The 24,459-nt window shown below is 50.3% G+C and overlaps 1 protein-coding gene across 1 annotated transcript; it reads left to right on the plus strand.

Annotated features, from left to right (window-relative positions):
* The first annotated feature begins 77 nt into the window (after positions 1-77).
* Positions 78-24,459, plus strand: Nop60B (dyskerin pseudouridine synthase 1 Nop60B). Its single transcript, XM_089546452.1, has 13 exons — positions 78-197; positions 469-515; positions 581-667; positions 909-1,079; positions 3,129-3,299; positions 6,960-7,086; positions 13,224-13,498; positions 16,341-16,461; positions 18,762-18,880; positions 19,215-19,309; positions 19,604-19,634; positions 22,767-22,859; positions 24,304-24,459. The coding sequence occupies exons 1-13, from the start codon at positions 173-175 to the stop codon at positions 24,367-24,369; spliced, it is 1,428 nt and encodes a 475-aa protein (XP_089402578.1). The 5' UTR covers positions 78-172; the 3' UTR covers positions 24,370-24,459.

Here is a 24,459-nt window from a genome sequence, read left to right on the forward strand (position 1 = left end):
TTGAGCTTGACGTCTTGTCTAAAATTGAAAAATATATTTATTTTATTTTTGTCAGCAGCCTCATGGGCACGAGCATCAGCATCCTCTATGCTTAACGCCATCACGCGTTGGCTGTTCGCAACAACGAGCCCGGGCAATGTTTTCTTGAAACACGTGTTCGCCACCGTTCGTAATGGAAGAAATTGAAGAAACGCAAGGTAGTATGTCCCGGTTAGCTCAAGCAGCTTGATTGCACGATCTTATAGCTCTTGAAAAAAGTGCTCGTTCAATGGTCTGAGCCGCTGTTTTTCCTTAGTGGTGCCTATCGCGCACGGCGCCACATCGGGCGGCGTCAAGCACGGCATGGCGCGCGGCGCTTGGCAACGTCGCACGCGCGGCGTGACGCGCGCTGAAAAAAAGCGCATCGACGGCCGATGTGTGCTCACGCTGCCGCCGTGCGTGACTGACGGCGCCCGTGCTCTTTTGCAGTGCTATCCTCGGCGAAGAAGGACAAGAAGAAGCGCAAGGCCCTCGGGGTGAGTATGCAGGCGCGGACCGATGACCCGGAGCCCAAATCCAACGGTCCGATCTGGTTGCGCAGGACTTGCAGGCGGAGGGAGACTTCCTGATCGCGCCATCGGACAAAGCCGGGAGCCTGAACACATCGCAGTGGCCGCTGCTGTTGAAGGTGCGCTCTACGCGCATTTGTTTCCCCGCACCCGAAAATACTGCCGACCTCGCGCGGGCCGCCGCTTCCGGCACTAAGCAATTTCACGCGGCCTCACATTCGTGCAGCCTACGAGCACAGCTCGCTGCGTTGGCGATAGTGCGTTAGTGGAGCCCGCGACAGGTCGTGCAGTGTTTCCTGCCTCCGGGTGCTTGCTTGTCGGGTCATTGGTGCTTCATGTCGGGTGCGTGGTACCGCGCAGAACTTCGACAAGCTCAATGTGCGGACCAACCACTACGTGCCCATGCCGCATGGCAGCAGCCCCCTCAAGAGGGAGCTGCGCGAGTACATACGCTCGGGCTTCATCAACCTGGACAAGCCGTGCAACCCGTCTTCCCACGAGGTGGTCGCCTGGGTGAAGCGGATCCTCAGGGTGCGCGCTTTCCGTTCGTCTTTTTTTCCTTGTTTCTTTACTGGATTCGTCCGAGCACTTGGTTTTAATCTCACTTGAGACGTCACAGCTTGATGTTTTCAGCTGCGGGGAGATGTCTGGGAAAGGCATGCCTTCATGTATTGACAGGCAATCAAGGCTGGTTCACTGGCTGTAACTGGGAGCCAAGATTGACACCACTTTGAGAATGAGACGCCTGCCTGGTGTGTTCGTGTGCTGATAAATTTTTTAGATTGGCGTCATGTAGATCTTGCTACAAACTGAATGAAAAGCTGTACAGTCAGCTAAAACGCAGCTGTCGGTAGTAAGTGAGGACAAAAACGCATATTGTAAAGTCACAGCGTGTGACATCCTATGTCTATGCCGGTATATTGTGGTGCACAATTACACCCGGCCAATTCTTTAACAGTACCGCACAACCATCAACAAGCCGGCTTGTCAGTGCCTTATCATGGTGCATAACAAAGAAACGAATGAGAACAAGCTCTTACTCTTGTTTGTTTCCCATCTGTGATAAGGTACTGACGAGCCAGCTGGTCACATGGTACTGACGAAAAATTGGCCAAGTGTACATGGTCGTCCACTTCCACTTGGAACTCACTTTCATGCTGCCAGCGCTCTGCAGGGTGCCTCTCGCAGGCTCCTGGGAAACTATTTCCCAGGCGCAGTGAAAACCGTAGTGGGTGGATTCCGATGGCACGTCGCCTGCTACAGCACGTCGCTGTGCTTGCCTCGGCCTGAAGCGAACTACGCTTCCGAGCTAGTTAGTGAAAGACAGCTGTTGAGAACGACAGTATGTGTGACTTAATGCTACAACGCTGGCTTCTGCTTATTGTTTCTGAACAGTGGGCAGAGATAAACGCAGCTGTCTGAAAAGTAAAGTTGAAGTTGTGTCCCATGACCTTTCTACCTGGCGGCGGTATTAAATGCAAGCTATTTCTGGCCAGTATGACCATGTGCCAACAAGTCATTCTACGGCGTGGTCTCAGATGCGTCGATAAAGTGCAGGTAATTTTTTTTCCATCTGTTAATTTAGCTTGGGACAGAATGAAGGTGGCTATGCAGATTCACCGAAATCTATAAGCACATGCTGACGTGTACCAACGCCGCAGCTTTAGTGTCCACGTGGCTTTCTGGAGCCACTGTTTTCTTGCGCAGCCATTGACAATGGCTCTCTACAGATTTTAGTTTGGTTTATTGGGGTTGAACGTCCCAAAGCAACTCAGGCTCTGAGGGACGCTGTAGTGAAGGGCTCTGGCTAATTTTGAGCACCTGGGGCTCTTTAATGGGCACTGACATTGCACAGTACACCGGCCTCTAGCATTTCACCTCCATCGAAATACCACCGTCACGGCCGGGATCGAACCCGCGTCTTTCGGGCCAGTAGCCGAGCGCCGTAACCACTGAGCCACCACGGAAGAGCAAAGGTGTTTCATTACTAACTTTGCAGGAAAACCTGCAGCATGCAATTTCGGAGATCGTAAGTTGGCTGCTGAGAACGAAGCCGTGAAGGAGGCGCGAATACTATTCATCTTAGCCGTGTTGGGCTATTAGTTTTCACGGAAACACCAATCCCATGGGTGGTTTGTCTGTGAAGAACAGAAACGAAGTTCTCTTCACCACAAAGGTGTGGCAAGACTGGCATGGTTCAATAAGCACTTTAGTCTGAGTGAGTTGGCTCATAACAGCAATTAAAGGAATAAAATTGTGCAAAGGGATTCAGGAAGAAAACGCAAGAGGCGCGAGGACAGGACAGAGCGCTCTGTTCTGTCCTCACGTCTCTTGCGTTTTCTTCTTCAATCCCTTTGCGCAAATTTATTCCTTTAACTGGCATGGTACGCAGACGACGCGCCAGAGGAGACCCGCCCATGGCTTTTACTGCTCCTGCGCAATAGTTTCCTGAGCACCCGCGATAGGCACTCCGCAGAGCGCTGGCGGCATGGAGCCGTGTTCAGACTGGAAGTGGATGACCGTGTGCATGCCTGCAGAAATGGCAGGCGCACTCACAGTGTTGGGGTCTCCATTGGGTAGGTGGAGAAGACCGGCCACAGTGGGACCCTGGACCCCAAGGTGTCGGGCTGCCTGATTGTGTGCATTGAGCGCACCACCCGCCTGGCCAAGTCCCAGCAGAGTGCGGGCAAGGAGTACGTGGCCATCTTCAAGCTGCACCAGGACCCCGCCTCATACGCCCACGTGGTGCAGGTGGGCTGGCCTCCTCCTTGTCTTCCTGTGCCTGCACTGTAGCCTGGGTAGGGCCCCAAGGAAAGGAATCCTGCAGGCAGCATTGTTTCCCCCTTTTGTGGCAGTGTTGCGGAGAAGCCTCCGCAAATGGCCTCTCATGTGTGCGGGGGAAAACGATGGTTAAAGGGACACTAACGGGGGATGCTAAGTCAGGCTTGAATGATAGGGTAGGCTCATCTGATAGCAGATGTCTCATTTTTACCAAAAACAATGCTTTCATGGGCCAGAGAATTGCGTAAAAGCGAGGTACATGCGGCACCACCACTGGAAGCCTTGTGCAGTGACGACGAGTGATGTATTCATGAACAAACGGTATTCTGCCGTCTCAATGGGCAATTGCCATCGAAATAAGAGGAGAGCAGCATAGCCAGCAGTGCGAAGGGTCTCTTAATTTAAGCAGCGCAAAACATGACGAAGAGAAAGCTTAGTCGCAAAAATGAGCACTAAAGCTTTTAGTTGCAAACATGAGCGCTAAAGCTTTCACCTTGCATTCTGTACGCTCGGGCTGCATGCAGCCATTGTACACAGCAAGTTCGTAACCAATGCACTCCAATGCATTCGCAATGCATTCATGCTGTGCGGGCTTGCTACACAGACAGCAAAGCAGTATCATTATCACTTCAGCCGTCGAATCGGCTGCTTTGTGCAGGCTGCATGTGGGTGTTATGAAATTGTGAAGTGTTTGTTTCTTAATGTTTAGTATGCACTCATGCAGATACGCACATGCATGCACGTTGTTAGCATGTCATCAGCATGTGAAGCACTATAAGAACGCGTGGTCTTTCATGTTTTCTGTGCAGTGAAAAGGTAGGTACGCTTAGAGGTATGCCGAAAAATAACTGAGAAGTACCACATGCATGTACCATCACCTCTGATTTGGCTCATTAAAGATAATTTTTCCCTGTGCGGGCCATCAGGCATGCAGTACACAAGCGCCGACACGTGAGGGAGGGTTTTCCGCAAGAAAGATGTTCAGTGAGCTGATACGTGTTCGTCAAGATTATGCATGCATCCCCTGCCAACAGCTATAGTTGATACGACGGAATATGCCCAGATTTGTTTTTGTTAAGAACTCAAGGGAAGCAGTTCAGGAACGTAGAAATCACAAGGACCACAGCAGAGCCATTCGTAGGGGTTGTCTGTGATCATACTTACTGCTTAGTTAGCACATGCTAATGGATGGCATACTGCGTCGTTTTATGAGAAATGCGTGTGCAGTTTTTCACTGAGACGTAGTGTTAGATAGCGACACCCGCTCGCATGCTTTTGAGGGTCCCTCAAAGCTTACACGTACCCTTTACGACAGCACACAACGCAGTGAAGCCCACACACTGATGTTATCATTGATGGTCTCTACAACATGAGTGGGGTCAGCAGTTTGTTGTGCAGTCTGCAGCTGCTCTGGATAACTTCAGTTTCTTTTGCACTCACTGAGCTTGCAACGAGACGCAGATGCATGCGTTGCAGTGGTGAGTCCCCATCGAAGTAGCGGGAGTAGGCCAGAGGTGGTCTGCAATTGCACGTTACAGCAGTGACCACTGATCTGTGGACTTTCGGTTTTCTGTTTCCAGCTACGTTTCCAGTTTTTGGAAGCGTCACCTCTGATTGGTTGGATTGCAAAAGATGCCGCATGGCAGTTCATTTTCCGCAGGTGCTTTGAATGCTGAAAGGGTTTGGGACTTTCATTTGCGGTTTTCTCAGGAACACAGCCACCTTTCCGCATAAAAAAAAAAAAGGGCGTTGGTAATGTTCTGGAGGAATACTCTATCCATCTTAAATACAGTAGAACCCCGCTGTTACGTTCCTCACTGCTGCGTTTTCCCGGCTGTTACGTTGTTTTCTTCGGGTCCCGGCATAGCTTCCATAGGATCCAATGTATTGGGAACCCCGCTGTTACGTCGTAGCCGAGGAAACGATCCCGCATGATACGTTGCAACCGGGCTCCCCGAACCCGCCCGGGCAATGCGCGCCAACCGCCATTTTGATTTTTGACGAGTCTTGGCCAGGCTTGGCTACGGAACTGGCTGCACGAAGCCGCACGCGAGTTGGAGGGGCCGCCACTAGTTGGCTATCTGTCTCATGGACGCCGAATGCCGCGATCTTTATCGTGGGAGGTGGTGACGAGGAGGCGCGTGGCTGCGGTCGCTTATCTGTTTTTCTCAGCCAGCGTCCGCTTCGGCGGACGCAGTTGTTGCGACGCGCGTCTTTTCTTTTCTTTCACTCTTTCTTTTTATCTTTTAACTCTCCTCTATCTGCAAGTGGCGGCGGTGGTGGCTCGGCTGGAGCCAGTTGGCAGGCCCGTGCAATTTCATTTTCATCCTTCTCTCAGTCGCAACAACATCTTTATCCTGCTTTGATGGCGTGATAGCGTCGTGTAAGCGGAAGGCGCTTCCCCTTGAGGAAAAGCTGGACGTACTAAACGCAGTCGACAGGCAGCCAGGGCAGCCTACGCGGAGCAACGCGGCGAGCAGCCTACGAACATTCCAGTGCTTGACGCTGTGCGCAACGTCGCTTCAGCGTGGACTGCAGTGAGCGTGTGAACTGCACAGCACTGCTGCGTGCGGTGTGAACTTCGCATAGAAGTGGAAACTGCCATGGAAGATGAAGAGTAGTAGGCAGCCTCTCGTGATTAAGAGCTAACTGAGGCTATGCATTGCGCTGGGTGCCGTGGGAATCGCATGAGGCGACTACGTCGCCGTGGAAGCTGCCGTTGTGACGTCGGAATGTCAAAGCATTGCCGAGATCGTTGCGAACTCGGTTGTAAGCAAAGCCGCTGACTGCGATGACGATGACGACGAGCCGCATGATTCCTGCGAGTTGGCAGATCCGATTTTTGGAGAAGCCGTCGCGGCTTTGGACCTCCTCCGCAGGTATGTGCGTCGCACCGCAAAGCGACGCTGACAGCAATGCGGCCTTCCAGGCTATTGAGAAACGCGTTGTTCTTTCCAGCGAGCGAAAGAAACTGCAATCCGCCATTCTCGATTTTTTTAAAGTCCTAGGGTCAATTTGCGGAAATAAATTGTTTCAAGTCAAAGCTGCACTGTTTTCATTAATTTTCGGTGCTTTCCTCACTGTTGCGTTTTCCCGGCTGTTACGTTTTTTTTTTCCCGGTCCGGTGAAAAACGTATGAACGGGGTTCTACTGTAGTTCGATATTTCATCATCATCAGCCTGACTACGCCCACTGCAGGGCAAAGGCCTCTCCCATGTCTTTCCAATCAACCCTGTCCTTTGCCAGCTGCAGCCACCGTATTCCTGCAAACTTCTTAATCTCATCCACCCACCTAACTTTCTGCCGGCCCCTGCTACGCTTGCCTTCTCTTGGTGTCCACTCCGTTACCCTTAGGGACCAGCGGTTATCTTGCCTTCGCATTACATGCCCTGCCCAAGCCCTCTTCTTCCTTATGCAGTGAGCAAGGGGGCACAGTGATCAAGATACCGAGGGGTGGGGAGTTTTCACTCGTCAACATCCCCATGCAAGTGGCATGCACTCCGACTGTTGAGTATGCGGTCGCGCGAAATGGAGAATCAGTCGGAGATATTTTTTATCAGCTTTCAGCTGCCAGCCTAGAAAACCAGCACGAGCTTGTGATGTTGAGCACGGCTGCTGTCCTCTGTGCAGGCGTGTGAGAAGCTCAAGGGGGCCATGTTCCAGCGGCCGCCCCTCATCGCGGCTGTCAAGAGACAGCTGCGCATCCGCACCATCTACGACAGCAAGCTCCTCGACTACGAACCCAAGCACAACATGGGTGGGTGAGCTGCTTGCGTGCGCACACCGTTGTGAGGGCAGGGGGAAAGTGGAACCGCTGGGAGCAGCCGGTGGGACGTGGACAGGCTCGCATCTGGCTGTAGTCTCCATAGCTCTGTAAAGTTCCACAGCAGTGTTGCAAGTGTGTATACCACTGATCTCCACTAGGTGACCGGATGCCGCATTCTTGTTTTCCAAGACGAGCGCGAGTGAAGCCAGTGGAAGTTGGATGGCTTGTTCTGGAAGTCGGGTGTCTGCTGTGTATTTCAATGCAAAAAGTCACGTCTTTCGCCCTTCTGTTCACAGTTTTTTTGTGTTGTTCCCGTGTAATGTCTGCTGTTATATGAAAGGAATAAGCAAGCTGAACGCGAGAAATGTGAGCATTGTGTGCAGAACCATGTAATTTTAGAGAAACCGAAAAAAACAGGCATGCAGGTCTCACCCTCACCTCGTTGTTATTGAAGAAGTCAGGCACTGATTGCGTCAGCGATGCGTGAGTCAAAAGTTTCTTCTAAAGACTACCGATTCACGAATGGGACATGGCCTCCACGTGCAAGATAGCAGTGTTTTTAATGACTGATCTTTCCTTTTCTTTGGCTTTCTTTGTTTTTGTCAGCATTGCCTGCTCACGCGCATGTGTGCCCTGCTTTGCTCGATTCATCTTGGAGACCAGCGCAAAGCAGGCAGAGGACCAACAAAAGAGAAGGCGACACGAGCGCTGACTAACAACTGGAGTTTTTGTGGAAAACTCGAGAAGTAAATAAGGTGAAAATGCGTGAAAATCGAAACCGAACCCAGAAAAACATCTTAAACATGATGTTGGGAAAGTATTTGCTGCAGTGAATAAGAAGCTGGAACCAGGACGTTCACAGGTGCACTGTGTCGCATGCAGACAAGTTCATTAGTTGCAAAAAAGAGGTGGTGTATACGGTTCCTTTGTCATGCGGAAAGATATATTATGGTCAAACGGCTAGGTGCATAAATGTTGGATTGGAAGAGCACAAAAATTCCCTTGACAAGGAAAGATCCCCTTCTAATCTCATGCTGCACTGCTGCAAATGCAAAGAACATGAAGGCCTTGCCTGCCAGACTTGTGCAGTACGTTGCTTTACAGGGAAGATAGCGTTCCTTGATAAGTGGCTTTCCTCTGCACTGTAATCCTTAATAGTTTTCTGTGTTTAGTTTCATTTTTTTGCGTGTTTCCACCTTTTTTTTTGTTTTCTATTAAACCTTCAGTTGTTAGTCAAAGCCTGTGTCGTCTTCTCTTTCGTTGGTCCTTTGTCTGTTTTGCGCTGTTACTTTCCAAAGTTACTTTCCAAAGGCCAATTGTAGGGACCCTTGATATCGATTCATCAATTCAGATAAAACGCAGTGAGACGCTACCTGCTAGCACCCGAGCCTAGCGTCGTGCTTGGAACATTGCGCTTTTGCACCAGTCCTGAGCCAGAAATGCGGGAACAAATGCTCTCAGAAGTCTAAAACTTGCTTTGCGGGGGTTGCTTCACAGGAAGCACAACAGACAAGCAGACGACGCTCGCTCAAGCAGCATGATCAGCCTGTTCCCTCTCCCGATTTCTGCTCTGCTTCGCTTCAGTACCGCCGTGCCGAGCGGTCAACGCTGGCATGATGCTTAAAAAAAAAATAGTGGCTGACTGTGCATCGAGGCATATTTGAAGTCAACCACTGTTGTCTGCCGTAACGAAGCAGGACCCAATTCATTGATCTCCTAATCAGTGCATTCTGTCTGAGTGTATGATGTGACCGAATCCACAATAAACGAAGTGTAGTCAATAGCAGAGATAGGAAGACCAACCAAACATGGCAGATTGGTGCTTCTTTACAAGATTAGGCTGCAGAATGATTTCATCTCGTTCTCACTCTCCACCTGTACTCGCGTTCAGAAACCCATATTCGTTTTTGAAGTGGTTAATGGTTAATAGAGGGTATAAGCACTGGTTAGAGGGGCTCTTGAGCTGCGGGCTCGCCCAACAAGCCACGCAGACGTTAAAGAGAACAAGAACATTTTGGCCTTATGAAACAACAAATCTGCTCAGTCCAGGCACATGGGAAGCGCCCCTGCAACCGCCTTAAGGAAAGGCCGTGCGAAGAAACAGAAGCCAGCCGTGCTTGCCTAGCACAAATACTCATGTAGTATAGCAGATGCAGTGTGCGTTCACGCTATACATCCGTCTGCCAAAAAAACCCCATGCGCTTCAGTAGGGTCGCGCCTCCCTAGGCCCCTTCTGCGCATGGCCAGATTCTGCTCATCCCACATGCTGCTTGGTAAGCATGGCCGATCTGCCAAGTGGTCCTCACAAAAGGGTGCAGCTTTATCAACCCTTTTTAAGACAGAGAGGCATATGTGATCCCCCTTGCTTCAGGTCTTGACATTCGGTCAACGGTGCATCCACTTAGCGTATCTTTGTGTGCTGAATACAGTTGCCGACTGATTTTTCTGACTCGGCGGGACCCAAAAAATGGTCCAAATAATCTAACAATCCGAAAAATCTGTGAACTTAAAAAAAATAAACTTTTCTGCGAAAAACCAGCTTTCAAAATCGCGAAAATCACCGCTCCCCATGTTCCCCCTGCAAGCGATAATATTAGACTCTATCTGTGTCATAGCCGTGCTTTCCTCATGCCCGCACCTGATCACATCATGATACCAGATAGTGCGACACAGCCGCAGGCATGCCGCGAATGAATGCACTCGCTGCACGAAGCAAGAACAGTCAGTTTGCATGTGGCAATGACGTTCGCGAAGACCGAGAGGTAACCCACGGGAAGACGCGAGCGGAAGTGAGCGCCTTCGAATGCAGTCCCCCGTCTGCCGCGTTTACTGCCCCTCACCGCGGGGTGCGTCCTCCAAGCCACGGCGGACGCTGCCGCTGTCCCGCTGTACCACTTTCAATGCGATCGCGTGCCCGTGGTATGCTATCTCGATGGTAATGGAAAGCATCTCATTATCTCGAATGGCAACAATGGAGAACAAATAGCCAGGCCTATCCAAGCCAGTCCGATTGCGCTCGCCGAGCCGATTCCGTTTAAATCCAAGATGGCGCCTTTCACAGTGGCAGCAAACGGGTTGGTAGTGACAGCGATGCCCGCTAGCGTCTATATTAGGCCGAAATAACAAAATTTTGATTGAAAAACGATCGCCACAATATTGTTAGCGTCTATTTTAGTCCGTAAATTCGAACTTTTAGACACCGCAAAGTCCGAAATATCGTTAGTGAAAGTGTACACGTTCATATGAGGTGCGCGACGGTTTCTCAGCGAAGTCTGAAATATCGCGCTAGTCCGAATTATTGGAGTCCGAAATGTCGGTCGGCTACTGTACTACCAAACTATGAAACAAACCTTTCAGCGTCTTTTCATCTCTATCTGATAGGCTTCCTTGGCCTTTTTGTTGTTGTTATTGTTAAGCCCGGGTATGTAGTTTGGCACGGTATCAGTTTTGCGGGAAAATAAATTTTTAAAATTTGTTGAGCTTTTGAGCATTTTCCTTCAGTCAGTTGCCCTATAATACATTTTGAAGCAGTATTAAATCCTAATGAAAGTTTTCTTGTGCGTGAAGATTGAGATACAAGTACATGCGGTCTCGTTAAGAAGACCGCACAGTTGTGCTCCCCCCAAACTTGCCCCCCCTTTTCTTTTTTTTTACAAAACTAATGCAAAAACCAGCTCGAGAATAATGTCATTTAATTTCTAGAGTTGTTCTGAATGCAATTTGACTATTTGTATGCATGTGTGACGTGTACAGCTCGCGCCTTTTAAAAGATAAACTCAAATGACGTTAACAAAAACTTTTCTGCACAGCACTTTAGTAACAATTTACCGTATTTACTCGAATGTAATGCGACCGCGAATGTAACGCGAGGGGTGACTTTACATGCTGCCCAGTGGGAAAAAAATAAAACCACGAATATAACGCGAGGCTTACAGACGCAAAACAAAGTACCTTTAATGAACATCGTGGCCAACATGTTTATTCATCTTCCTCGCTTTCGGACTCGGAGTTCTCGGAAACAGAGTCCTCCTTTTCGCTGTCGACCTCCCAGACCGTTGCAGCCGCCACCCGCGGATGGTTGACTCGTTGAGATCAAGTCTTCGAGCTGCAGCAGAATTCCCGAGCTCTTCAGCTAACAAAATCGCTTTTCTCTTAAAACGAGCGTCGTACTGAGCACGACGCGTTGCCATCGTGTGCCCTGAATTGACTGAATCAACACCGCGAAAGACGCCACAAGAACACCACGCGTTGAGCGCAAGATTGCAACCAGGGTTGCCGTTGGGAATTTTTCAAAAAGAGCCAGAACTGAAGCTAAAAGTAGCCAAAAGTAGCCACGCCACCTGATCTTGGCGCCAAATTTGTAGCCAAGTAAAAAAGAACCATTATTTTAAGCAACTTTTATTAATGAACAATAAATAATATCATTTTGAATCAACACAAAAACACAGAGTAAATAAAGAGCACGGAATTTTGGGCCTCTTGCTCGGCCTTCAAGTATTTGCAAATAAATAAAAGTTCAGTCCGCGTAGTTTATCTAGAGTAGATAGTATTCTTGCCGGAGTAATTTTGGCACATTCTATTCAACTCAGCAGGAACGTTAAACGATGATGCTGTTTTTTCTTGGGGTCGTAGCCCAAATGTGATTCACAGAATCGCCATAAGCAAGTCCAGCTTCATTTTGTTACGGATCTCTGTTTTCGTCAAGTTCATGCAAGAGAACACGCGCTCTGCATCAGCATTAGAAATTGAAAGGGTCAAAATTTTCAGTGCTCCTTGCGCCAGGTGTTGAAAAGGGCATTCGCCGCAAGTGTCCTTGTACGATGCCGCTGCGTGCCAGAAAGTCAAGCATGATGTGCGATGAAGTGCACCGCTAATTCCCTGCTGTTGGCGTATTTCAGACTCCAGTTCGTTGGAGGAGTACATGCGTCGAGGACGCGCGCGCGCATCAAGGCGACCAGGACAGCAATGAGGACAGCAAAGTTTGGAAATAATTGTTCTTTTCTGTTCTTGCTTGCTATTGTATATGCAATTGGAAAAAAATGGCTAGTAAATGCGCCAAAATAGAAGTTCAAAGTAGCCAGAAAGTAGCCAAGGAGCCAGCGTGAAATTTTCATCGCCAGACGGGCTCGAAAAGTAGCCAATTTGGCGCAAAGTAGCCACCAACGGCAACCCTGATTGCAACGAACACAAAGAACGCTTTGGCTTTGGATGGATGGGGATTTGGCCTAATTTGGCTTCCCTGGTACCCATGTTGCCAACATAAGGTAGCAAAACTGCGGAAACCGAAACCGAGCTGATAGCTTCGAAATAGCTGCACCGCGGCACTGCTTTAGGCCATTCGAAGTGCAGTATTCGATTATAACGCGAGGGTAGACTTTAAGCGGAATAAATCTTGGAAAAAACTCGCGTTACATTCGAGTAAATACGGTAACTGTCGCGTTGTCTAGCTTACCTGTAATGTGAAATACCAGAAATTACACTTCTGGTTTTGTCACCCGTTGTACGAGTCTTCATCGTTGATATCATTGGTTTTCAATTCTTTCCGAAGCGCGCGTCGACTGCACCGCTTTCATGCCGGCCGTTTACAAACGTCAGACAGTGACCTGTTTATTCCGTCACACTCTCGGGAAGAGAGACCGGTTGGCTGACACGATGTTATTACCGCTGTTATACCTAGACTGAGTTCGGAAACAGTTCTCCGTAACGCCGCCGTGTTAGATTGATTGAGGCGCCTACTCCACGACATGAATATTTACAATACAGTAGAATCTCGGTTATATGATCGTGGTTGATGCGACTTTTGGGATGATATGAATTTGTAAAATTGTATGGCCAGTAGGCATTGTGTGCAGAATTTCGGATGTTCCAAGCATTCTTCTGCACCACATTACGGACGATACGAACACGCGAGCGGGAACTGCGCCGTCAAGCACGAAGCGCTGCCCGCACATCGCCGGTGCCGCGTTTGCCAGTTGATCGATACGCATGCTCCGTAAATGAATTCCGTCAGCCGTGAACAGATCGGCGTTAATGTATTTCCCGTGTTTCTGCATATGGATTCCGGCATGATGCGGCTGTATTAGCGACCCCGCGAGATGATACGTGACAGTAATGGCTTGCGTGCGCAGGTGTGCTGTGGATGAGCTGTGAGGCGGGCACGTACGTGCGGACGCTGTGCGTGCACATCGGCCTGCTGCTGGGCACGGGGGCCGTCATGGAGGAGCTGCGGCGCGTCCGGTCGGGCATCCAGGACGAGACCAGCGGCATGGTGACCCTGCACGACGTGCTGGACGCCCAGTGGCTGTACGACAACCACCGGGACGAGGGGTACCTGCGCCGAGTCATCCAGCCCCTGGAGCGCCTGCTCGTCAGCCACAAGCGCATCGTCATGAAGGACAGCGCGGTGAGCCTTCCTTCCTCCTTTGCCCACCTGTTCAGGGACCGACCGTGCAGCCGCCGATTATTGTTGAATTTGGTCGGTTCGCTTCCCTGGGGCCAAGTGTCTGCAGGCTGTTTTTTCGTCATTCATGTCGGGCAGGAAGGAATGGAAGCCAGGACATGTGGTGTTCCTCAGCACTACAGTAATCCCTCGTTATAACGAAATCGCTTTACTCGAAATATCGCTTTATTCGAAATTTCTTAAGGTCCCGACCCAAACGCATGCATTTTAAGCCGCATTACTCGAAGCGCACGAAGAGCTTGACCTGCTTAGAGCGAAGTGGCGAGCGGAGGCATCGCCGTCGTGGCGGCGACCATTTGCGCATGCAGTGCGAAATTAATACCGCCGACGAATTAAACTCATGCAGGCATAGAACAGGCCACAAAAGTACCAAACCCACGATCGATGACCTGCCTAGTAACCGGCACCAAGAGAGTGCCGAGTGTCCCCTGCTCAGCGGGGCCAAATTCCATGGTGTAGCGCGCCCGAACCATTAATCTCGGTCGGAAGCGCATTCCTGGTGTTCCCCGTGACAGAATCCACACGAAAAAAATTGGCAGTGGCTTAGCTCCGGTTAAGCCTAGATATATAAGCGAAAAGCTGCATTTATGCTTTGTTAGACGTCATGGCTGTCGCAGTTCGCGCACAAGGCACTGGGAGCACCACGGTAGCGGTGTCGATTTTGAGCCAACTCCCTCGCTACCACTTCTGGGTCTTCTTTTTTTCCTTCCATGGCGAATGTCTGCATCTCTTCTACGGCCGCCGCTCACACGTGCGTTCTCGCAACGCCTTGCGAAAGAACCTTCTCTTGGGACCGCGGCGAGACCGCGCAGCAGCGGCAAGGGGTAAACCGGTGGCGAGGAAAAGTGGCGATGGAGCGCGCGCCGCGGCGCGTGGCTTCTTTTATGTCCGCTGCCGTCGCTTGGGCGTTATCACAACGCCTTGCGATAAGTCTATAAGGACGCGGTAAGAACCGATAGCAACGGCGAAGGGTAAACCGGTGGCGAGGAGGAGAAAGGAGGGAGGGGGTGGCAAGGAGGGGAAAGGGCGCGCCGCGGCGGCGCCCACGCGAAGTGCGGTGTTGACGAGCCTAGTGAAGCTTTTCGCTTCAATAAAGTTTTCCTCGCGCTTTGCGATGCCAGAAAACTGCGGTGCCTTGAATGCGGAAAAGTGGCCGGTCATGCTCGATTCGCACCATTCGACTAGACAAACGGTCTAAATGCGCGTTAGGGTCACTGAATTTTGTTGTTACGGCGGGAACACATGTGCGAAAAGCGAGCGCGATTCAACGCGGCGCGAGGTTGCGAACGGCGCCGCAGCGTCCGATCGCAGCGCGCCGCTTGCGTCCAACCTGCTAGACGTCAACGACGGGCCACCCGCGGCAAACGCGATGACGGGAAGCGGGAGCCAACACGAGCGCGTAGAGCGGCAGCGTCATGATGACGTAGGGCGCGCTCCTTTGAGCCAGGGCCGGTCTCGACGCGCTCGCTCGCACGCGCGCATCGAGACTGGCCGTGGCCTGCCGGCCTGTCGATCAGCCTGGATCCCGTCTGGATCACAAAAATGAGCTAAAGCTTGTTCTTGATATAGATAATAAACTCTGGTATAAGCAATTTGAAAACTGTATCATCTTTGAGGATCGCTGACCAAAACTAAGTTGCTGGTAGAACAAATGTGCTACGAGAAAATTTTGTAGCGAAAGCTACATTGGCCACGAACTTGCGATTTCGCTGTGGCAGTGCTCCGAGGAGGCACAGAGACCGACCTTGAGCTGTTGCTTAGCAACCGCCACAGCTGGCGGACGCCGCGCGGCGTCCGCCAGCTGCAGCGGTTGCTAGGCAACGGCTCAAGGTCATGCGCCAGCTTCCTCTCAGTTGTGGCGCAATTAAATCTCGACTGTTTTAGCTTTTTTTGAGCGGTCGCTTATATCGAATTATCGCTTATAACGAATTTTTTCGCTGTCGCGCTGACTTCGTTATAACGAGGGATTACTGTATTTGAAAGCTGCTGGCTTTCCCTGAGGCAATTAAAGATTGAAAACCTTCGGCTTAAATGATACTGAGACTAACTAGTCTTCGAACAGCATGACGGGTTAACTTGCAAACAGGTGTTCATCCCAAGCGTGAAACCCTGCCCGCATCTGAAATCTGGGGCAACATAATTGTTATTGACATGTTTTTGCTGGAGGTTAAATCTTCGGGATGGGATATAGGGGATGAGCTTCCTTGAAGTCGTGGTGGCAGCTTTGGACATGCTGTTAATAAGGAAAACAGGTGCTGTTCCCCTATGTGCTGTGTTAACCTTGTTAGGCTTCTCATTTGTCCATGAAACGCTCTGTGATTCTCGTTTGGAAGCGAGTGGCAGTGTAGCCTACATCCAAGCATCCACGTGCAAAAAAACTTTGATGCACCACAGTTTGTGCTCGCAAGCTGCTGGTGGTGGTGACACCAGAGTCTTGATTTGGGCTTGGTCAGAATGCATTATAAAAAAAGGCAGCGCGAGTAGACACGGATGAACACAAGACGACAGGACTGGCGCATTCAGCACCAGTCCTGTTGTCTTGTGTTCATCTTGGTCTGTGCTCACACTGCTTCTTTTTATTGTGACAATCCCGGCGTTTCATTTTTTTACCTCTTCTAGGTTAGATATTTCGGTTCTCGGTGAAGTAGTGTCTTTATCATAAACCATTTTGGGCTTGTTAGGTCACATTTTAGAAAGTATGGGAGGTTTTTGGAAAACTTGTTGGCGAGGTTATGGTGGTTGCCGAGGCCTGACGACGCGGGACCATCCCTGTGCTGTCGTGCAGGTGAATGCGGTGTGCTATGGGGCCAAGGTGATGCTGCCCGGTGTGCTCCGGTACGAGGACGGCATAGAGCTGAACGAGGAGGTTGTCGTCATCACCACCAAGGGTGAAGCCATCTGCATTGGTGAGGTGCTTGGCACACTGGCAAGCCCAACTAGTCTACGTAGGCATATGCAAAGGGAGAGCGTGTGGTACAGAATAGTGTGCGCAGCAGTGCTGGTCAATGTGGCCAAGTCGCGGTGGCTCAGTGGTTATGGTGCTCGGCTGCTGACCCAAAAGACGCGGGTTCGATCCCGGCCGCGGCAGTTGAATTTCTTTGGGGGAGAAATTCTAGAGGCCCGTGTACTGTGCGATGTCAGTGCACGTTAAAGAACCCCAGGTGGTCGAAACTTCCGGAGCCCTCCACTACGGCGTCTCTCGTAGCCTGAGTCGCTTTGGGACGTTAGAACCCCATAAACCAAACCAATGTGTCCAAGTAGTCGAGATCATCCAACATGCCAGCAAGGTTGCGAGCGAACGTTCACCCAGGGGAGAAGCTCCGAGGCCGGGTGGGATGAGCTCGCAGGAAAATGTTCCCACGAGGCTTTGCCTCGCTGGCGTGGAGTGGAGCGCCGTGCCGAAACATTCACACGCGATGAGATCCCGAGCCGAAGACCCAGAGCTGTCTCCCACGCATGCACTGCAATCACGCCATCCATGGTGCTCGAACCAAAGGAGACGGAGCGGGCCAAGTCCCCACACTCCTGTCAGTCTCACCATGGTCTTTTGTCTTTTAGGCACTGCTGTTCACTTGGGGAGCATACTCCCATGGAACTGGGGTTGTGTTCCTTGGTCTGTTTACTTGCCTTCCTTTTTTCTCTCTACTGCCACAAATTTTATCAGTTGAAACAAGCTAGTAAGTTCTACTTGTGCTGTAGTTTTCCACGTGTTCCATCTGTGAGGGGAGAAATTAGCTGCTTTAGTGAAAATACAGTGGAACCTCGATTATACGACGTTCAGGGGACTGCGCGAAACCGTCGTATAATCCGGGTGTCGTATAATCGAAAATCAAGCGCAATATTTTTTAACGTCTGAACTTCGTCATCTTTTTTTTTTTCGGAACACAAGTGCAGCACATTTTTGCCGGCAGAGGGCTAGTCTTCAACAAACAAGATAAAATGGCCATTGAGGCTGCCGTGAGCAGCGGTATAGTGCCTAGGCAGCGGGGAAGCGGCTTGCGCGGTTTTCTTGATAGGTGGAAAGATTAAGGCGCACCGGTTATCGACTGGCTAAAGTGTGCCTACCGTATTTACTCGATTCTAAGCACCCCCTTTTTTTCACGATCGCGATGCCCAAAGTGAGAGGGGGTGCTTAGATTCGAAAAATCTAAACTAAACCCCCCCCCCCCCCCCCCCCCCCGGCCCCTCTTTTCGCGGCGAAATCTCGATGAAACGGGCGCGAGAAAAAACATTTTATTTAGTAAACATTCAAAAGAAAAATAGCTGCAGACAGTTCTGTGCCGCCATCTGTCTTGTAGTGTCGGAACGCAGCAACACAAAAAGCGCCGTGGACGCCGCTGTCCTCGCTTCGGCGAGCGCGGCCTCGCCCGCTTATCTGTTTTTTCATCAGCGTCCGCTCCGGCGGACGCATTTGTTGCTGGGACGAAGGACGCGCGTCTTATCTTTTCTCTTTATCTTTCCTCTGATCTTTTAACTGTCCTCTATCTGCACTTGGCAGCGGTGGTGGCTAGGCAGGCCCGTGCAATTTCCTTTTCATCCTTCTCTCAGTCACAACACCACAACGCGGAGGCCGCGCCTCCTCGGGACTCCGACTGCACAGGCTCGACGAAAAAGAGAGCAAGTGCACTTGGCGGCCTCGGCATCGCTCTCTTCCGCGCAAAAAAGGGGCTGCTTAGATTCGCATGCAAAGTTTTTTTTTTCAGAAATTTTTTTCAGAAAATAGGGGGGGGGGGGGGTGCTTAGAATCACGAAAATACGGTACATCCCGGCCTGCGTTTGCTGACGACCTTTTTTGATGAACGGTACGAGCCAGACGTCGTAGGAAGCGGGGTCCTTCTAAAATTTGCGTCGTATAACCGAGGTTTTTAATGCATTGTCTCTATGGGGGTTTTGCTGGGACCGCACAAATTCGTCGTAAAATGCAGGTCGTCGCATGACCGGGGGACGTATAATCGAGGTTCCACTGTAGTTTATTGGAAGTATGTAACATCAAGTGACTGATTGCACCTTGTTTTCAGTTTTGCTCAGTGCATGGTTGCAGGCAGTGGTTGCAGATTAGGTGAGAGGGGGAATGGAATATTTCACCAAACACGCCCAGTCCAGGTCATGTATACCGAGAGCAGAGGCTGTTGTTTCGTGCAAAAAAAGGATGGCTATCTGCTTGGTGGCTGCCTTTTCGGGAACTGATCGTATATGCTGTGTGCAGGAATTGCGCTGATGTCAACGTCCACCATTGCCACATGTGACCACGGCATCGTGGCCAAGATCAAGCGGGTGGTCATGGAGCGAGACACTTACCCACGCAAGTGGGGCCTTGGACCCAACGTGAGTGGTCTGTCCTGTCTTTTAGTTGTGCAATTTCATGGTGACACGGTAATCTGGCCGACACCCTAATGGTCTTGGGGGCTTTGCTTATGAGGGTACATAATGGGCCGAGCCCAGCCATGAAAGTGAATGCCTGCTTTGCCGTACAAAGGGCGACTAATGTTGTAAAAAGCATTGGGGGGCAGAATGGCAGTTTCATGCTTTCGGCGAGGATCTTGCTTGCGTGGCTGTCAAAAACTCCTTCGTTTTGGTGAACTACCCTGCATGTGAAAGAGGTTGGATGGAGGCTTGGCCAGGCTGAAAGTGAAGAGGGGCAACCACCACTCTCTCGCAGGCCCTGAAGAAGAAGCAGATGATCAAGGAGGGCAAGTTGGACAAGTATGGCCGACCCAACCAGAGCACACCCAGTGGCTACGAAGAGGGCGCTCCGTGAGTCCTTGCTCGTTCTCTCCTCTGCTGTGTGTCTCCCGTTGTGTGAGACTAGCCACGGACATTGGGAGGGGTGGCGTTGTGATGAACACACATGGGCTTCAAGTGGCCGCCGTGAAACCTCGGAAGGAAAGATAGTGTTGCTGACGAGAGCGACTGTGAGCGAAACTGGACTGCATTAGGTTTTGCTTGGGGAAGTAAGCTGTGTACCTATTCCTTTGCTGTTTGGGTTGCCTGTGTTCTGGAAACCTGCTGCCAGCTTGCTCACTCTTTTCTCCCACTCCCCATGTGCAGGGATGGCAGCAGCCAAGGGAGCAGCAAGAAGGTGAGTGCATTGACTTGCAGTGTAATGGGCTCCATGCACTGCCACACTATCAACACCCCTTGGTATAGAGTTGATCCTGATGTAATGAACCACGGTGTAATGAATTCCTTGATATTTTAAAGTTTCGGAGTTCCTTAAATTTACCATACAAGGATATTTAGGAGGTTGGGAGAAGCGTATGTGCAGTTGGCATTTCATCACTCAGAACTGCACTGCAGAAAATTTTAAACAGCTTCAGTAACACCGAAGGTACTGCCGATTAAGAATGATTCTCCTCTTCTCCACCTATACACTGACACGCCAGGGGGAAAAAAAACAGGTCAGGACAGCGCCCAGCTGGTGGCCGAGCAGATCGAATGAGGGAAGGGGCTGACATTATCCACTCTCTCGTCTCTCCCATTCTTCCCACCCTGTTTGCCGCCGCGGTGGCTCAGTGGTTACGGCGCTCGGCTGCTGGCCCGAAAGACGCGGGTTCGATCCCGGCCGCGGCGGCTGGAATTTCTTTGGAGGAGAAATTCTAGAGGCCCGTGTACTGTGTGATGTCAGTGCACGTTAAAGAACCCCAGGTGGTCGAAATTTCCGGAGCCCTCCACTACGGCGTCTCTCATAGCCTTAGTCGCTTTGGGACGGTAAACCCCATAAACCAACCAACCATCTTCCCATCCTGTTCAGTGGTGTAGGTAGTGGGCGGAGATGGTGGCGGCTGCTGCCGCAGTCGCCTTATCAATATGATCACGAAATTTTTCTTCATCTTTATGACGTTGTAACGAGGGTTTACTGTGACTGCTTGCTTGGATATTTGACCTGTATTTTTCATTTTGGTTACCATTTTACATCCTTGAAAACTGCATGCACTATGACAAAAATCACAGACTATTTTTTGAATTTTTCTGCGTCCAGGTATAACTGTAGTTTCGAGAGCGAAAAGAAAATAACGGCAAAGGAGCACAAATATTCTTTGTATATACTGTACAAGAGGCAAGAGTAGATCCAGGTTTTTTGTTTTTTTGCAGCAGCTCAGTCGTACAGGCTTTGTGTTTAGGGCTTGATAAACTTAGCGTTCACTTTGGCTACGATTGTGCATTTTTCTTATTTAGCATGGAATGCTTTTAGCTCCCATTCTGATCAGTCTCAGTTGAATGTACAGTAATCCCTCGTTATAACGAAATCGCTTTACTCGAAATATCGCTTTATTCGAAATTTCTTCCGGTCCCGACCCAAACGCATGCATTTTAGCCGCATTACTCGAAGCGCACGAAGAGCTTGACCCGCTTAGAGTGAAGTGGCGAGCGTAGGAATCGCCGCCGTGGCGGCGACCCTTTGCGCATGCAGTGTCAAATTAATACCGCCGACGAATTAGACTCATGCAGGCATAGAACAGGCCACAAAAATACTAAACCCACGATCGATGACCTGCCTAGTAACCGGCACCAAGAGAGTGTCGAGTGTCCCCTGCTCAGCGGGGCCAAATTCCATGGTGCAGCGCGCCCGAACCGTTAATCTCGGTCAGAAGCGCATTCCTGGTGTTCCCCGTGACAGAATCCACAAGAATAAAGTTTTCCTCACGCTTTGCGATGAAAGAAAACCGTGGTGTCTTGGATGCTGAAAAGTGGCCGGTCATGCTCGATTCCCGCCATTCGACGAGACAAACGGTCTAAATGCGTGGTAGGGTCACTGAATTTTGTTGTTACGGTAGGGGGACGTGCGAAAAGCGAGCGTGATTCACCGCGGCGCGAAGTTGCGAACGGCGTCGCAGCATCCGATCGCAGCTCGCCGGCTGCATCATGTCAACGACGGGTAGCGGGGGCCAACGCGAGCGCGGATAGCCACAGCGTCGTGATGATGTAGGGCATGCTCCTTTGCTTTGAGCCGGGCCGGCCTGCCCAATGCCGGTCTCAACGCGCTCGCGCGCGCGCGCCGAGACCGGCCGTGGCCTGCCAGCCTTGATGCCGGCCGCCGGCGTCTGAAAACGCGATACTCGATAGTATTGTTTGTTCAAGTTCATAGCAAGCCCTGGGGATAGAGGTGATGACTGCGATACAAGCAAATTTCACCCAATAGCCGCTTTGGTGCTGCTCCTGCCTGATGCGGTTCGCCTGCCGTCTGCTAGCTAGCTCCGTTGCTGAAGGCGTCGCGGAAATCTAACGTATCTTTTATTATGGGACCGGTTGACAGTAAAGGGTTGCTGAGTGTAGCGCCTTTGAGTGCTGGCCAGTCCCGAAGCGCTAACAGCTGCGGCATCGATGCGAAACCGGCTAGGCTTAGCGCCGACCAGGGCAGTCAGGGAGCAGCGCGCAGTTTGTCACCCGGCGTTCCTGCAGGCGGCGTCGTTGCCGAAAGCTTCACTATTGCACAGACATGCTGTCGTTGCTCGAATCTAGGAGGCAGACTTTATGGCAGCATGGCTGCTTTATATTTTTCTTGTACGAACGGGAAGTAAGCCGAGCCTGCCGGCTTGTCGATCAGCCTAGAACAACGTTGGCCAGCTGGATCCCGTCTGGATTGCAAAAATGAGCTAAAGCTTGTTCTTGATATAGATAATAAACTCTGGTATAAGAAATTTGAACTGTATCATCTTTGAGGATCGCTGACCAATACTGAGTTGCTGGTAGAAGTAACAAATGTGCTACGAGCAAATTTTCTAGCAAAAGCTACATTGGCCACGTACTTGCGATTTCGCTGTGGCGGTGCTCCGAGGAGGCACAGAGACCAACCTTGAGCCGTTGCCTAGCAACCGCCGCAGCTGGTGGATGCCGCGCGGCGTCATCCGCCAGCTTCCTCGCAGTTGTGGCGCAATTAAATCTCTACTGTTTTAGCTTTTTTCGAGCGGTCGCTTCTATCGAATTATCGCTTGTAACGAATTTTTTCGCCGTCCCGCTGACTTCGTTATAACGAGGGATTACTGTACCTTGAAAATTGTGGCAAAACTGATGCTTAAACGAACGGCTTCCAGAGTTGAAATATCCATCCAAATTAGTACCCATGAGGGAAAAAAAAAACTAAAGGATCGCTTGGAGCTAGATATAAACCAATGGTGTTATGAAGGAAGCCGGTCCGCTGCCCTGTCCTTTAGTCTTGTTCCTCACGGTAGGGTTGCCAGCTCCACAAGCGGGTCTCTTGTCCTTGTTGCAGAGGAAGCACAGCGCAGCTGAAGAGCCTGCAGACCACCACTCTGAGGAGGCTCAGGGAAGAGGGGAGGAGGGCAGCGAGGCTGAGGAGGAACAGGTGAGATCGCACTGCCTGCATCCACATTCTGGGACATTGCCTTGTCCCATCTACCCAAGTGTCAGTAGAGTGGATAGCTGAGCAGCATTGGGCTCATCTGTTTCTTTCCCCTGTATGATGCACTCCACAAGTTCCTTTTCAAGCTCCGGAAACTTGCACTGCTTCCCATGGAGTGCATTCCGGTTGCCGTTCATACCAGCGAGCTGTTCTTTCTGGTTGCACCACCGACGCACACACTTCTCGTTGACATCAAACTTGCGTCCAGCTGCCCGCTTGCCGTGTTCTTCGGCATTAGTAATGACTTTCAGCTTGAAGGCCGTGATGTATGAAACCAAATTTCTGCACATCGTCACCGAGCAGTAAACACAGGCCTACGGTCCACTGAAGAGCGTTGCACACAGCAACTGCACCAAGACAGCAGCACCACTCAGAGAAAAAATGGCTTCCGGTGCGAAATGGTTGCAAAAACAAGACTGCGTGCCCACGTGTTGTGTTCTCATTCTCAAAGCACTGATGGCAATTAAGGGGGGGGGGGGAGGCTCTAAGCAGCTAACGCCATCTGTAATGACTTGTGAAACTTAACGACTGTTGGTGCATTGCATTTGGCTAGGAAAAAAATATATACTCTATATTTTCTTTCGAAATTTCGGCTCCAAAGTTGAGGGTGCCACCCTTACACGACTATATACTGTAAATTGTTTTCCCGAAAATGTGACATCAATTGGAAGGGGGTTCATTGCGCGGGGAAAAGGAAGTTTCGACATAATTTTTTCAAGATTCAGAATTTTATATAGTATGCGTGCCCGCCCGCTTACCTGCCCTCATCCATCCGTCATCACTGCTTGTATCACCGGTGTTCAGCATCCTTCCATTCGAAAGGCATTTTGGCTGTATCAGGGTGTGATCCCACAATTTTATGACAGCCGACGTCGCCAGCAAGCGCGGTGAGATAAAACGATAATGCTGGACACCAACCATGAGCACAAGCCTAGACATAGATGAAGGGAATGAATGGGCTTAGCTCTGATTGTTAACAAGCCTTATTTGATGAAAAGCACGTTTTTACATGCAACATAGTAGTGTTCTTTCTCAAATCAGTGGAGAGGAATGTATTGGCTGTACTGCATTAGTGAAATATTTTTCTTGCTGCATTTTTGTAAGCATTAGATGATGGGGATCTGTTCAGCTTTCAGTAGCTGTGCATAAAAAAAGATGCTCATATGAAAGCATTTTTCATCCTATAAAAACCCGTTGTCCATTTCAAATGCACTTGTCCCGACCTCGCACCTTGTCAGTGTCTTAATTTGCAGTCACGTATTTTCCTCAATATTTCATGGCGGTGCATGTGATGGAACAGAAATTTCAGTGTTTAAAAGTTCTTTGTTTATTAGTTTTTCCTGTGCCCAGGCTCGCGTTATAACGGCATGCCTTTCCTTCCTTGCAGAGCCCATCCAAGGCAGAGAAGAAGAAGAAGAAAAAAAAGAAGCACAAGGGCAGTGACTCTGAATGAAGGTCACCCTGAGAGGAATTCCAATAAATGCAGTGCCACTGGAGCTCTGCTTCTGTGGGCACAGTCCCGCTCTGGTTATTGCCAACATGA

Source organism: Amblyomma mixtum, chromosome 5 (genome assembly GCF_055824585.1).
Source record: "Amblyomma mixtum isolate Tamu chromosome 5, ASM5582458v1, whole genome shotgun sequence".
Lineage (NCBI taxonomy): Eukaryota > Metazoa > Arthropoda > Arachnida > Ixodida > Ixodidae > Amblyomma > Amblyomma mixtum.